The sequence below is a fragment of the Elephantulus edwardii genome, unplaced genomic scaffold, assembly GCF_000299155.1.
Source record: "Elephantulus edwardii isolate Elephantulus edwardi_28Jun2011 unplaced genomic scaffold, EleEdw1.0 scaffold00028, whole genome shotgun sequence".
Taxonomy (NCBI): Eukaryota; Metazoa; Chordata; class Mammalia; order Macroscelidea; family Macroscelididae; genus Elephantulus; species Elephantulus edwardii.
In genome coordinates, this window is record NW_006399778.1 from 1,216,231 (window position 1) to 1,232,111 (window position 15,881).

General features: G+C 38.5%; 1 protein-coding gene across 2 annotated transcripts in view; it reads right to left on the minus strand.

Annotated features, from left to right (window-relative positions):
- Positions 1 to 512: 512 nt before the first annotated feature.
- The window catches only part of PPP1R8 (protein phosphatase 1, regulatory subunit 8), a 28,431-nt gene continuing 13,062 nt past the window's right edge, over positions 513 to 15,881 (minus strand). Inside the window, exons 3-7 of one of the 2 annotated variants that reach the window (XM_006883452.1) lie at positions 11,482 to 11,635; positions 9,404 to 9,624; positions 6,881 to 7,025; positions 2,759 to 2,823; positions 624 to 996 (exon numbers count right to left, since the gene is read on the minus strand). In XM_006883452.1, the coding sequence (XP_006883514.1) occupies positions 643 to 996; positions 2,759 to 2,823; positions 6,881 to 7,025; positions 9,404 to 9,624; positions 11,482 to 11,635 (939 nt within the window). In that variant the 3' untranslated portion in view covers positions 624 to 642. Of the gene's footprint in view, positions 997 to 2,758; positions 2,824 to 6,880; positions 7,026 to 9,403; positions 9,625 to 11,481; positions 11,636 to 15,881 lie in introns of both variants that reach the window. The other variant, XM_006883453.1, reaches the window with a different exon arrangement.

Sequence of the window (15,881 nt, forward strand, 5' to 3'; positions counted from 1 at the left end):
AACACTCCAGAAGTTGAAAACTATCAACCTGTGTCTACAGCACTGGTTATAGACAAAAGGAAAATAAAATTGTTCTCATTCCAACAGAAAGGACTAAAGAAAAAAGTCTCGCTACTGGACCTCAAGACCATTGACTTCAGGTAAGCATTTTTGAGTTGGTTTAATGAAAAGATGGAAACCCTCTTTTGACCAACTCAAAATCCAGAACCTGCACAAATAGTAAATATAAATTCAGTTGCTGGACCCACAAGGCTGGTGATACTATTGTAACCCCCGCAGCTTTGGATTCAAATGAGGGCCTAGAGCCTCTCCCCAGGGACCTGTGACTGACTAAAAATGATCCTAGAAAGAGGGGGAAAAGGAAAAAGTAGGTAAATAAAAGCCTAGGAAAAAGTCAGGGCAGTCTATATTCAAAAGGATACATATGAACCATTTTCTACACTCAAAGTGTTCTGAAGACAGGTCTTTATGGAATATTTCAACCTTACCCCAAGTTTTAATAATACATGGTTAGGACTCCAGGAGACATTCTGAACACATGTACTGCACACATGAAAAGTTTTTCTCCCTAGTTCATCAGCTCCCTCATCACCCTTCCACCCCATTCCCACCCAATCCCACCCTTTTCCATGACCAAAAATATCAAATCAGTAATGATGGTGTGGGCTTTTTGCCTGGCCAAGCCTCTTTTGCATATTTCTTCTTCTTGGGTTCATTTACAGCTTCAGGATTATAGACTGCAGGGTTCGGAGCAGGGTTCATGTTCACTGCTGATGGCACAATGGGAGTCAAGTCCACATCAGGGGCTAGGTTTGGATACGGCATGGGCAAGCCACCGATAAGTGCTGTCCCGTGGATGCCATGTGGCTGGAAGCCCGCTTCATTGTGCGTAGGGGGCAAGCCTCCATAGAGTCCTCCACTGAATGCAAAGTTCTGCAGGCGCCTGCTCCCCGATTCCTCCAGCCCTAGGGAGCCAGGACCCTCCATTCGCTTCTTCTGTGGTTTACAGAGGAGAAGATGAGGAGAGAAGCATAAGAGTGATTTTGGCATTTTCTGTTCCAGTCCTAGAAAAACCAACTTTTGGAAAGGGCTCTAAACTTTGTTTCCCAGACAACCTATTTCACTGTCCTAGAATCTCAGGATTTGAAGGAACCTTAGTGATCATTTAACATAACGGTTCCCAAATACTGTTTCACAACATTCTCAACATCCTATTACAAACTGAGAAAAAAGAGAAAAGTGTGATGAGTTTTTAAATAAAGCAAAGCTTAGGCACTTTAATTGACTCTTCTAAGGTCATTCGTTCCCTTCCTTTTAGAATGTTAAAATGTTGATAGTAAGTATTTTTAACTATTAGAAGTGAGTATTTAAAATTTTTCTTTTGGGTAATGAAGTGATCAATTTTTAAACACAAATATGAAAGCCAAACAAATCTTATGACAGAAAGCCTGGAGCTGGGATGGAAGGGAATTGGCTATAAGGGAAAAGGAGCAACTTTTGAAGGCTGACATGACTGTGGACAGGAGCCAACTCTGTGGGGGTGGTAACAATTTTCTATATTGTGATTTGTGTTTATTTTATGTAAACTACACCATAAATAAAATTAACTAAAAGTTAAAAACATCTGTTTATGTTGTACTCTGAGGACAACAGAACATTCCAAAATGAGGAGAGTGCAAGAGTTCAAAGAGAAATAAGAAATGAATACTAGAGTCACAAAGAAAAAAAATCTCATCTACTTTTTCATATTAGACTAAAAATAAAAGTCGTGAAAGATTGGATTGCCCCAAGTCTCCATACTTAAAGAAAAATTAATTTAGAACTCTGATACAATTTATTAGTCTTTAGGATTTGCTAAAAATAAAGCTCTCTACAGTATCTGTGACCAGTTCCAGACCTCTGACAATCTTGAATGGCTCTATTAACAAAGAGCTCACAGAAGAGGGCAGGGTTAGGATCTGCTGTTCAGAGGGTTGTTACGTAGTCGATTTGATGGCTCCTAACAACAACAACAATAACAACTTTCCTTCAAGAGGCAGCTTACTCCAATTTGTTAGGTGATTCCTTCTCAGGTTGAGCATTTATAATATCTCTCATAACTTTTCCTCTTGGTTCTTCTTCATAGTTGATCTTTAAGCTTAATACATCCCTGATCTAATCTTCTAGGTCATTTCTGTCCACAAAATATTGGTACAGCAAAAGCCACAGATCCAAGTCATTGCAATCAATTCCTCTCTTCCGTGTAATAGCTAACTTGAAAGGTCAAAGAAAAGGGAGCCTTTACCTGCACCCTCCTGGATGGCAAATTTATAGCCTCACATTGCACTGTAATCTACCACATGAAGCATCAAGGTGCTGGTCACCTGCAGCTTTTTCCTGGTAACACAACATTCACAATGGAGCCCTGGTGGAAGAGTTAATAAGGGAGTTGTGCTGCTAACCCAAAACCCATTCCTTCTGGCAGTTCAAATCTATCCACAGCTCCGAAGGAAGAAGCTGGGCTTCTCCGGAGTCCTGTGTGATTTACAGCCTCTAAAGACCAGCTGGAGGGTCAACTATAAGTTGGTTCTGACTCCACATAATGTGATGACAAGATTCTCTAGAGAAAGGTGGGGTAAAGAGATCTACAAATTAAAAGTGGGAGAGAGAAGTACAGAATGTTTTCATATTAAGCACACGCTTAATACACACCCTCAGGTGAGTGGGTTTTGAAACTTACACTGCATGGCATTTCAAACAATTAAAATATGGTTCCTACCTTGACTGGGACCACAGCGGTCTGCACCATATTCCGGAAGCGACCAACTGAAGGATCCACATCCTCTGCAAAAAGAAATGAGGGAACGGTAAGGCTGGTGCTCTACCATGCAGAAAAAAGGCATAGGGCTCACTGCAAACATGGCAATCACAGTAGCTTTAATTTTAAGATATTAAATATAGCTAATAAGTAAAGTGCTGGGCACTGTTAAAACCACAATACCTAATAAATGAAGAAAACAAACCTGGAGTCTAAAGAAATAGCTCCTTGTCCCATCACTCAGGTGGAGAGTGGAAGAGCCAGGATTTGAGTTTAAGCAGCCAGAAACCAAGGCTTGTGCTCTGACCACTGGGTTGCCTGCCTTCCCCTTTCCATATATTTCCTTCTTTTAAGGGGAATGTGAAAAGAGTAAAATTTACCAATTCTATGCTGGTGATAGACCTCAAGAGGTCATAAACCTTGCCCAAGATTGCTCATGAACAAAAAACAAAATCAGGACTCACACTCAAATTAATCTGTTTTTGACCCGAACAATCTGACTTGTATACAGTTAAAGACATGAGGTTCCCTGTCCAGGCAGGGTAGGATAGCAGCTGCCTTTTACATTTTCTATCTTGTTACATTCCACCCTTCAAAGCTTCTCATTTCATTCACTCTATAGGGACAAGGTGGCAATCAAGCTAATTCTTCACTTACTGGACATCAGGCATGGAAATAAAGGATACAATACTGTCCTGCCTTTAAGCTACAGCATGCCAGGGATGCTTCGAGAGATGTGCCAACAGTGCTCCTGCAGCCCACAGATAAGCAGGCTGATCACTATGACTCAACAGGACTTTGCTCACTGCAGCATGATAAAGTGTGGAAACAAGCAGGAGCAGACTTAATACTAGAAAAACTACTCTAAGTTCCTTTTATCTTATGACAGTGGTAGAAATTAAATAGGTTATCATAACAGATAAAGTCCATTTTTATTTTAAATGCATGGAGGGTATTTGCTATTTAAAAAAACAAAAAAACAAACCATAAGCCTACGAATCCTTTGGAAACCAAAGAATTCCCATTTCTTGTGAATGATTACCACCATTTTATGTTTTGACTTTCATATGTTGTTGTCTTCAGTTGCCGCCAATTTAAGTACAACTCATAGCTACCCTATCAACAACAACACACACACACACACATACACAAAGACACAGACAAACACAGAGACACATTCAGACACACATAGACACACACACAAACAGACAGACTGAACCCAGCCCTATCCTGGGCCATCCTCACCATCTCAACCATATGACTGTTAGTGTCAGTCCATCTCATTGAGAGTCTTCCCCTCTTTTGCTGACCCTCCACTTTTCCAATCACAATGTCTTTTTTCCAAGGACTGGCCCCTTCTGATAACATGTCTAAAGTATGTGAGACAACATTTCAACAACCCTGCCTCTATAAAGCACCCTGGTTGCACCTTCTCCAAGACATATTTGTTTGTTCTTTTGGCAGTCCATATGACATTTAGTGTTATTCTCCAACAATACAACTCAAAGGCATCGATTCTTCTTCTATCATCCTTATTCACTGTCCAACTCTCAAATACACTGCATGTAAATAAAAGGACCATGATGTGGATCAGGTGCATCTCAGTCTTTAAACTGACACTGTTGCTCTTCAGCACTCTGGTGGGATATCTGACAGCAGATTTTTCTCAATGTGATGTTTCTTGATTTATTGACTACAGAACAAAGAGTACTGATTGTGGATCTAAGTAAGAGGAAACTGTTGACAATTTCTCTTTCCTCCATCCATCATCATGTTGCTTATCAGTCCAGTTATAAGGATTTTTGTTTTTTAAATTAATTAAATAATTTATTTCTTTTTATTGCAAAAACTCATGTATGGAGATCCAAGGGGGTAAGGGGTTGGAGCAGAAGGTGGAAGGATGGGTAGGGATGAAATCACAGGGTTGCACCATTTGGTGGGTGGAGGGAGTGGGTAAAGGAAAAAGAGAGTAATGGTGGACATAGTCCAATGGTGATTTTTTTGTTTGTTTTTTACAAAGAGATTGTGTGTTTTTTTTAATTTGTGGGTTTCCCATTTAGGAATAGGAGTGAAGACTTTCTGGCTGCTTTATGCTGAACAGGAGTGTTGAGATGAAGGGGAAGGGGAGCCCACTTAAAACACTTTACTGGTAATCTTGAGTTGAAGTTGCATGCCTTCTTGTTCATTTAGAAGGTATTTTCCTGATGTTTTCTGCCCTCTAGACTGCAAAGTGCTTGCCTAGGTGAGCCCAGTGGGGGTTGCTGGCTGAATATGAGGCTCCATTTTCACTTCCTTGATGCTGGCACACATTCCAAATTGAAGGCTGTAGGCTTTGATCTTCTGTTACAAGCTTTTCAAGGCCTTCTCACTTTCATTAAGGAAGGTTGTGTCATCTGCATAGACTGTTGATGTGTCTTCTACCAGTCCTGCTGCCACATTCTTCTTCATAAAGTCCAGCTCCTCAAAAGATTTGCTCAGCATATAAACCGAACAGGCATCATCGGTATGGATGGTGAAGAGATTGAGATAGTTAACAGTTTTAGTTTACTTGGCTCCACAGTCAATACTCTTGGTAACAGCAGCCAGGAAATCAGGAGACGAATTGCATTGGGAAAGTCAGCTGTTGAGGGACCTCTCAAGAGTACTGAAGAGCAACGATGTCAGGCTGGAGACGAAGGTGCACCTGATCCAGGCTATAGTCTTCGCAATTATGTGCTATGCATCAGAGAATTGGACAGTGACTAGGGTTGACAGAAAGAGGATTGATGCCTTTGAGCTGTGGTGCTAGAGAAGAGTATTGAATATACCATGGACTACTAGGAGAACAAACAGGTTTGTCCTGGAGAGGTGAAGCCAGAATGCTCCTTGGAGTCAAGGATTCTGAAGCTTCGTCTGACACACTCTGGGCATGTTGCAAGGAGGGACTGGTCCTTGGAGAGGGACATCATGTTTGGGAGAGTGGAGGGACAGCGCAGGAGAGGAAGACCCTTGATGAGATGGATCAATTCTGTGAGTGGAGTGGTGGGAATGAGTGTGTTTGAGACAGTGAGGTTGGCACAGGATAGAACGGCATTTAGGGCTCTTGTACACAGGGTCGCTATGAGTCGCATTCAACTCGATGGCACATAACAACAACATCATATCTTTCTTGAGTTTAAGCTGTGGAGTCTTCTCTTGCTCTATCTGAACAATAGCCTCTTAGTCTAGGTATATGAATGAACACAGTTAAGTGTTCTGGGATTCCCATTCTTGTCACTGTTAGCCGTATTTTGTTATTATTTACACAGTCAAATTTTTTCCGCACAGTTGATAAAACACAAATAGATGTTGTACGTAATTAGTTTCCATATACCCCTTACTGATTCAGACTCTTTTTTTGATGAACTAAAATCCCTAGTTCTGTCTTTCTGTTTTCATAAACTGCCACTGGAGCTGATCGTCTCCACTTAAAAAAATTATTTTGAAGTTAAATGTAGGACTTGAAAGTTATTCTTACTGTATTTCAACTTGACAAATAAGAACAACTTGTTAGTCTAGTTTTCATGTGTCTAGCCACTGAAATTTTATTTTCAAACTTTCTGAAGTCCAATTCTTTCATCTTTGTATAAACTATAACCTCAGATCTATGTTATATACATACCACATTACTGAAGATGTAACATGAGTCCAATAAATAAATACTAAAACAAGTTATTCAGTAAATTACTTCCCAAAAGAGACATGTCTTCAGTGCAATTAATGGTGGCAGCAGGCAGTTCTCCAACTTTCAAAGGTTAATCATACTCAGTACTCCATCAAGACAACAATGTTAGGCTGGGTTCTACTTTAAGACTAAAACAAAAAAATGCCTATATCTTACTGAAACGTCTACTGGATCAGAATTAGGAGGCTTTCTTGAGCCATTTCTTTCACATTGTGACTGAATATTTAAACATTCAAGGCACCCGACCATATAATACAAGTATCACTCCTTATTATAGCATGAGTTAGCCTCATTGGGAAATAATATGATTGACTTGTAGGTTGTGCATATAACTCAAGACCAGTTTTTTCATCAGGAAAACAAGGATGAAGATAACTTACCTGGGTTGATGATCTCATCATCCTCACTAAAAGTCACCCTTGAATTCTTCCTTTTCCTCTTTGGCCTCTGAATATCCAGATTCCCTTCCTCAATGGTGAGGGTAGAAATCCGTTTGTTGTGGGCAGTGTTAAACTCTGTCAGGTTCTAAGTCAGGTTCACAGAGGGAAGGCAGGAGTCAGTACACAGAAATTCCAGGACAATGTTAACAAATAAAGGACATTCAGAATTAGATGTGACCTTATGGACAGATTAGACATTCTTCTACTTTTAGAAAAGATTCATCATCACCCCTAGAAAAAGAATCCTAATAAGCTTCACTAGACAGAGTATGGAACATCATTATCACCTGATGGAATATGACAGTCAGGAGGAGGGGAAGACCTTTGGGCTATGAACAGATTATCTGAGCAAACACCTCTGAGTTTTGTTCTGGAGAAAGGCTATCACATTTTTAGACTGAGAATTAAAGGAAATGTAAAAAGATGGATACCAAGAATTTTAAGTTAAAAATAAGAGAAAGGACAACTGATAAGCTTTTTTCCCAGCAAGTCTCTCCTTGAAAATTTTGAAAGACATTGCCAGTGCACTTAATTTTTGGCATTAAGATTTTGTCATTTAAGAAGCATAAATGACATAGCCGAGCCTCTACATCTTGTGGTTCCTAACCTGTACACTATAATAGACAAAGTGCTAGTCTATAGGCCTTTTATTGTAAGAACCACCTTCCCTCTGTAACTTGATTTGTGCCACTACTAGAACCTCTACTCGGAATATTATTGCTTATTAATTTTTTACTCATGCACTTTTAACTTGTTAGTTAAATTTGTGTCTTCTAGGTTGCAACACCTCCATGATACATCTTCAAGGATATGAACATGTACAGCTAAGCACAATTAATAACAGTGCATCTAAATTCCAAAATCAATCTCCATAATAGTCTATGTGTTTCCTACTGCCAAAGGGGCCCTTTAGAGAAGTGAGAGAACTTCACCCTGAAACCCACAGCGTCCCTTTTCAGCAGAAAGTAGCTAAGAGAATACGCCATCCCCTTTTCCTTATGAATCAGGGTGAAGTCTCTCTCAAGGAGGGGTGATAGGGAATGGCAAAGGACACACTGACAAAGGAGATTAATCAGAACTGGCTTTGACAAGCACTGTGGCAATTGGACAATTAAAACAGACATGGGGGAGGAGAAGAATGAACTGGGGAGGAGGGTAGAGAAAACAGTGCAACAATGAAGGAATGAAAACCCAAAATCTTTGTAAATGTTCATTAAAACTAATAAAATTAAAAAAAAAATTTTTGTCATTTCTTATCCCTGTGTCAGGCCTCAATTCTATTCATAACCATCCATTCATCTCAATGATTAACTTGGCCTTAGCACTGCTGCCTGCTTCTTTCCAATCTATTGGACTTATTCCAATCTGCACTGAAGTTTCAGCTACCCCAAGTTTCTTGAGAATGATGAACCAAGAAGACCTATCACACTTAAGGATGGGACACATGAAAGTAGCCTGGACAGTAAACAGGAAGAAGTGACAGCTGGGACAGTTCTTAGCTACACAGCCACTTCTTTAAAACAAAACAATTTCTAAACTGTAAAACTTCAGTTTTGCTTTCCTTCCCAAGAGCTGGAAAACTGTCTTGTACAAGAGTACATTCATGTGGGTGGTTAAGGATATACTTGCATTTGGTCTATCTGAACAGCCTGTCACCCCAGTATGGTGACAGATTTATAAAGGACTATAGCTTTGTGGCATAGTGTGTTATATACTGGACCATTAACCAAAAGGTCAGCAGTTTGAATAGACCAGCTGTTCTGAGCAAGAAAGATGACAACCTCCGTCTGTAAAGATTCGCAGCCTTGGAAACCTGATGGAAGGTTGCTGCGACTCAGCAACCAGAAGGTTTTGGTTTGATACAAGTCATAGTAAAACTACAGTAGTAAGACACTAGAGAAAGAAAATGCTAGCACTTGAGAATTTTATCATGTAGAATTCATAGCCTTTAAGGCAGCCAGGTCTAAGACAAAAGTAATCTTGTTCTAGTCAGGAGATTTCTGAGCTGTTCAGATAGTTTCCCCTCATCCCAAATCTACATAAATAAAAGCATCAGTTTCTAAGCCAGCAGTGATCAAGAGAACACTATGGAAATGGAACTGCTCTCTATCTGCCTTGCTCAACTCAGTAGCTACTAGTGAGTGGCTAGAAATGTGGCCAATGGCTAATGTATTGGACATGTAACTCTAAACATTTAGAGGGACAGGAAAATTTAACTCCCAGTCCAGGCTTCTAACAGTCAATAAAGTTGCACAAAGACAACTGTGAGTATCTACTGGCTGGGAGACCGAATCTCCTCGTTAGCCCTGGGCAAAAAGAACCACACTGATACAATGCAGACCATTAATAGGTTCAAGAAAACCTCTGCTGTTAGTCATTGGCATTTCATGCTACACAGAATAGGTCCATGATTTGAAAACCAGTGGTCCAAAATGTCTAACAATGATATGGACATGGAATTACATCAAGTTCAGTCTCCTCCTCTGGAAGCCCCAGTAAGCCCTTGAGTTCATCGTCCTCTCCACCCATCTTCTCATCTCCTTTCACAGCTGATGGCAATGTCTGAGGCTTCTCACGAAGAGTGTATGCCCTTGTAGACGCACCAAATGACACTGTGGAATCGATGGGAATTTGCTGAGGCTTGTGAGGTTCCAATCGAATGTGACCCAAGAAAGTGCCGTGTGCTAGGAACAACGAAATAAAAAAAAAATGTTATGGGGGTGGATGATGAAAAGTCTTAGAAGGGAAAACATTATCCTTCATCTTCAACTTTCCCACCCTAAGTCAGCTCTTTCCAGTACATCAATTTTCCTTAATTCCCTGACCCCTTTACTTTTTTTTAAAAGATAATTTTTATTTATTGATTTACTCTTTTTATGTGTGTACCGTCAAATTGGATGACTGGTACAGGAGGCGACTGTTCCTCCTTCTTCAGCAGAGCATCTGGTGGATTTGAACCGCGCACCTCTGGGATTGCAGTGCAGTTTCCTGCCACTAGGCCACCAGAGCTTGCTGACCCCTTTACTTTTAAGACATGCCAGTCAAAATAACTTTTTAAAATGAAAAGGACACTTGCAATACTTGTGTGTTAAAATGAACTCATTTACTGAGTCTTGACTCTCTTCAGTAAACAACTTACACATCTATAGACCTGCTGTTACACCCCAAACTGCAACTACTTGTTCTCTGCTGTCAAACAGGCTCAGCTCCATTCTGAGTCCAGCAGAAATAACTCAGTCAGTAGGAGACATGCCTAAGGGAGGGGACAGGCATTACAGTGGCCTGCTCTCTTCAGCCTCAAGTCTTAGGAACATAATTAATGTCCTGGTGACAATCATGCTTGAGTTTTTCCAAAACAAGAAAGAAGTTGGCCGAAACAGGTGGGATGTCAATGCGAACGCAAGCCAGAATCTTATAGGAGGCTCTAGGTATTTTTTTTCCAGAACTGCATTCTGTGTGCTATGAAATGGAAAAAAAAATTTGTAAGTTAAGTTGGTGGTGTTTTTTTTTTTAAATTGTTATTTTGTATGTGTGTGTGTACTCAAATCGGATCTGACTGGTATTGGAGGAGACTATCCCTCCTTCTCCAGCAGAGCATCTGGTGGATTTGAACCGTGCACCTCTGGGATTGCACTGCAGCTTCTTGCCAGTAAGCCACCAGAGCTCCACAAGAAAGTATTTCTGAGGAAAAGTTTATCAAAATTGCCATATGGCAGACTGGAATGGTGTGTATGTCTGTATGCATATGTGGGCATGGGAATAGAACATGATCAGCCCAGGAAGCAGGATCCTTTACTGTTTACACTATGTTTGCATGTCTTAATTGCATTTCTTTGAATTACTTCTGGCAAAGTTTACAGTCTCAGTTTTGTTTCTTGCTTTAACTCAGGAAACACTGTGGATAATGTGTGCTCATGGAATTAACATGGAAATCAAAGAAAATGGCAGTAAGATAATGAAATCTATTACCAAAAATTTAAATATTGTTCAAAACAGTTTTGTATTAATGTCCTATACTGAGCTCTACTACTTAACACAGTTAATAATGGCTTCTGCTTAAACTGGAGAATAACTTATTATATATATAAACACTGAACACTCACTCCCTAGATCCTTAATTCAGAGTACACCCTCCCCTTTTGGGGGATATGAGAATTTCTTCCCCCCAAACTTTTAAACGTAAAATTTGGTGGCATTCATTACACTGATAGCAACTTCCAACCATCACCACTATTTATTTTCAAAATTCTTTAATGAACCCAAACAGAAATTCTGTACCTGAGTGCATTTTTTGTTCTCTCTCTACACTTGCTCTCTTCTCCAGGTGAGAGCTCTCCATAGCTCTCATCTCTTAATACTCAGTTATCAATTATCTCAAGAAAACAGATTAAATCACAGAGACAGAGAAATACTGATTTAGAAATCAAATGTAAATTTATTTCTCAATAAGCAATCAAACACGTTTTCCAAATTGAAGAACCCAATGAATATTTTCACACTGCCCAAGGAAGAATGTGTGAAATTAGACAGAAATTACTTACTACTGTTGAGATCTATTAAGAATACTCTCTTCAGATGCTTGTGGTAGACCAGGGCAGCGTGGACCCGAGAACAAGACTGGTGGTCAATGGTAAAGTCACATAGATCAGGATTTCTCCCAAATAAGTAATACTTCTTCTCATCAATAATCAGTTTCTAAATAAATATTAAATTAATTATTACTTAAATCTTGTTTCAGTAAGGTTTCCCAAAAGTTCTCCCAAACAAATATGTAGATGATATTTACTAAGTAAAATTCCTACCCAAGCATTTGTTTAATTAATCTCCAAAAATATAGTGCTCAAATGTGTACTGCTGGTATAAAAAACTTTTTCTAATTCTATTAAAGTGGCCTGAGTCTAAGAGATCAATAATTCTATTAAGGGTGATTTTTTTCTGTACACTTGAAATTCAAGGTTTCCTTATGTCATATTTTAGATGAAGCAAAAATCACAAAGCATGTCTATGAAGTATTGTGACTGCTTTTTTTTAATTGAAAGAAATCAAAGACTACAGCCTTTATTATGGATTATATCTCAATCTAAAGAAAATTAAAATATTCATGACAGGATAAATAAACAACATTATAATAAATAGAAAAGAAGTTTACAGTTGTCAATAATTTTATTTCACTTGAATCCACAATAAATGTCCATAGAAGCAACAGTCAAGTATCAGGCAAATTACTTCATTGATCAAATGTGGTGAAAAAGATTTCTTTAAAAGTGCTAAGGAAAGAGAAGTCACTTCAAAAACTAAGGTTTGCATATAATTTCCAATTACTTCATTTGTGAGTGAAAATAGATAATAAATAAAGAAGACCTGAGAATAATTGATGCATTTAAATCATGATGTCAGTAAGGATTATTAAATATACTAGGGACTTCAATTATAAATAGCAAATTTGCCTTGGAATTATTGCCACAATAGTCCTTAGAAACAGGATTAGTGAGACTTTTACTCATTTAGTTTGGATGTATTAACAGGAAGAAACAGTTATTTTAAAAGGATACAATGTTTGGTTAAAAAGAGGATCAGCAAAATAGACCTTTAATGATACTGATCAGCACAATGGCTTCAACAATGGATTAAAATATAGCAATGATTCTGAGAATAGTGTAGGATCACCATATGTCATTAGTCATACAAAGCATAGCTATAAATTAGAACTGTCTTCTACAAATGTGTCAAAATTGTCAGTAAAGTGCAAAGGGTTAGCACACTAACCTAAATTTTGGTGGTTCAAGTTCATCAAGAGATGTTTTAGAGGTAAGACCTGATGATCTACTTCTGAAAAGCCAGCTTCTAAAAGTCCTGTGAAACAGTATTATTCTTAAACATTTTAGTTGGCGTTCAACGACTGCTTTTTAAAAGTATATACCTCCAATCTCACTGGAACACACTGCTAATGCAAGAGCAAAATGGTATAACCACTATAGAAAGTAGTTTGGTGTTTCCTTAAAAAATGGAAAATATAAGTAACGTTTGATCCAGCTATTCCACTACAAGGAATATACCCTAAAGAAGTAGAAGCTGTGACATGAACACCCATGTTTGTTATGCACAGCTATGTTTATCACCATATTATTCACAATAGCAAGGAGAGAGAAATAAGCCAAGTGTCCAACAAACGAATGGATCAACTATGGTTCATTCAAACAATGGAGTACTACACAACACTCAAAAAATAAAGCATTCAAAAAAAAAAAGCATTCATGAAACCCTCCAGCGCATAAATGAATTTAGAGAAACCCTACACAGCATGGATGAATTTATTCAGAGTGCAATAAGTCAGTGACAAAAGGATAAAGACTTCATAAAATAACTGTTTTATAATAGTGAGACTGTTGTAAGGCTAGAGAAAGGTTTACATATACAGAAAATCAATCTAGAATGTTTACTATGAAGAGGAGTAGAAAATTGATAGTGAACATTTAGTGGGATGGATGAAAGGCAATGTAGAATGATCCATCAGTCACTGTCACTGGTCATTGTGTACTGTCATTAGTGGTGTGGAACAGAATATGCATGAATGTTCAAAGAGGGAGAAAATATAACAATATACTTCACAAAAATTTTCTTTTAAATCACAATTAGAAAACTGTATTTCAAATAAAGTTTACCACTTTGTTGGGAAGGAAAAGTGGTATAAATACTTCTCTATATTCTAGTTATGTCGTCAGAGTCCCAAGTATTTTTAGACTCCTCATTAAGAACTACCTATCATTCTATGAGCTCCTGAATCTAACTTTATTATCACATTTCACTTGGGACACAAAAAAATACTGTTGTTTGCCAGAATTGATTCTAACTCACAGTGACCCCATAGGACAGAGACTATGTCATAGGGTTTCCAAGGCTTTTATCGTTACAGAGGCAGACTACTAAATCTTCTTTCTGTGGAATGGCTATTGGGTTCAAATCTTTTGGTTGGCAGACAAATGCTTAAGCACTGTACTACTACTTCAGTTAAAAAAATACCACCCAGAGTTGCAGAAGTACTTTATGAAGCATAGATTTCCTAGTTTGTTTGATAGGAGAAATATAGGGACTAACATTTACCAAGGAGCTGATTGCCCTGTTGGCATAGTGCACGTGTCTGGATAATCAGGTCAGCAGTTCAAATTCACTGGCCCATTTGTGGAAGACAGATGGGCCAACTCCACTCATAAAGATTTACAGCCTCAATGAACCAATGGAGGGCCATAATAAGTTAGACTTCAATCAACAGCACTGGTTTTGGGTTTTTTTTCCCTTGACTGCCTCACATTTAAAACATTATCTCATTTAATTTTCTAAACAATTCTCATAAACATGTATCTACTGATGCAGAAAAGAAATTAAATCAAAGTCCAACTTGGCTCAGTCAGCTAAGTGGTTGACTTGGGATCTAAACTCAAGTGTGACTAACTTACAATGTTAATATTCTAAACAATGAGCAAGGGATCTGAAACAAATCCCAAAATAAGAGCTAAATAAAAAAGTTTTCAGCCATAACTGTAATATGAGAAAAATTCTAACTATATATAATGTCCCAATACAATGCTGCTGTTGTTGTTGCTATGTGCTGTCAAGTTACTTGCAACTCATGCGACCCTATGTTACAACAAACAGTTCTGAACCATACTCGATCTTGGACCAACCTTATAATCTGACATACTTACTCCCATTACCCAATCACTGAGTCAATACATCTCAATGAGGGTCTTCCTCTATTATGCTGTCCTCCCACCATCCCAACCATGAATTCCCTAAGGTCTGGTCCCTCCTTGCAACATGCCCAAAGTATATCAGATGTAGCTTCAGAATCCTTGCCTCCAAAGAGTAGCCTGCCCTGGAGAAGGAGGGGCAATCTCCTCCTGTGCCAGTTAGATCCGATTTGATGGTACACAACAACAAAAACAAACAAAGAGTAGCCTGGTCTCACCCTCTCCAGGACAGACCTGTTTGTTCTCCTAGCAGACCATGGTATATTCAGTACTCTTCAGCATCGCAGGTCAAAGGTTTCAATTCTCCTTCTATCATCCCTAGTCACTGTCCAGCATTCTGATGCACAGCAAGTCACTGTACTGTAAAGACCATGGTCTAGATAGAGCACACCTTAGTCTCCAGACTGGCATCGTTGCTCTTCAGTACTCTGGAGAAGTTCCTGACAGCAGATTTTCCCAATGCAATTCACCTTTCGATTTCCTGGCTGCTGGTAACAAGAGTGTTGACTGTTGAGCTAAGCATACTGGAGCTGTTATCAATCTCAATAAAGAATCCCAATACAATAAACTGCAAACTGTTTCAACACTGTTACTGATCAACATACACACACACACACACACACACATCATTTTAATAGCAAATTAAGTACAAATGGCAAAGATAATCGACCATTCTTTAAACTAAATTTAGCTGCATGGAAAAACTCACTATTGTTCTTATTTGTTTCCTAATCTTGGATCTGACTGTGGAACAGGCCATCAATTACTTATGTGCAAGTTCAAATTGAAACTGAAGAAAATGAAAACAAATCCACAAAAACCAAAATATGACTCTGGGTCTAACCCAACTTAATTAAAGACTATCTCAAGAACTGGTATGATGCACTAAACACTAATGATCAAAGAACAGATAAGCTGTAGGATAAGATCAAGGACATCATCCATGAAGCAAAGACAGGTGAGAAAGAAAAGACCAAAATGTTTATCAGAATAGACTCTGTTATTCGGATTATTTGTGTCTTCTCCTTCTTTTCTTTTGTGAGTTTTGCTAGTGGTTTGTCGATTTTATTGACCTTTTCAAAGAACCAACTGCTAGTTTCAACTGTTTTTTTATTTTCTATTTATCTCTGCTCTAATTTTTATAATTTCAGTTTTTTTAGAAGCTGATGGGTTTTCTTGCTGTTCTTTTTCAA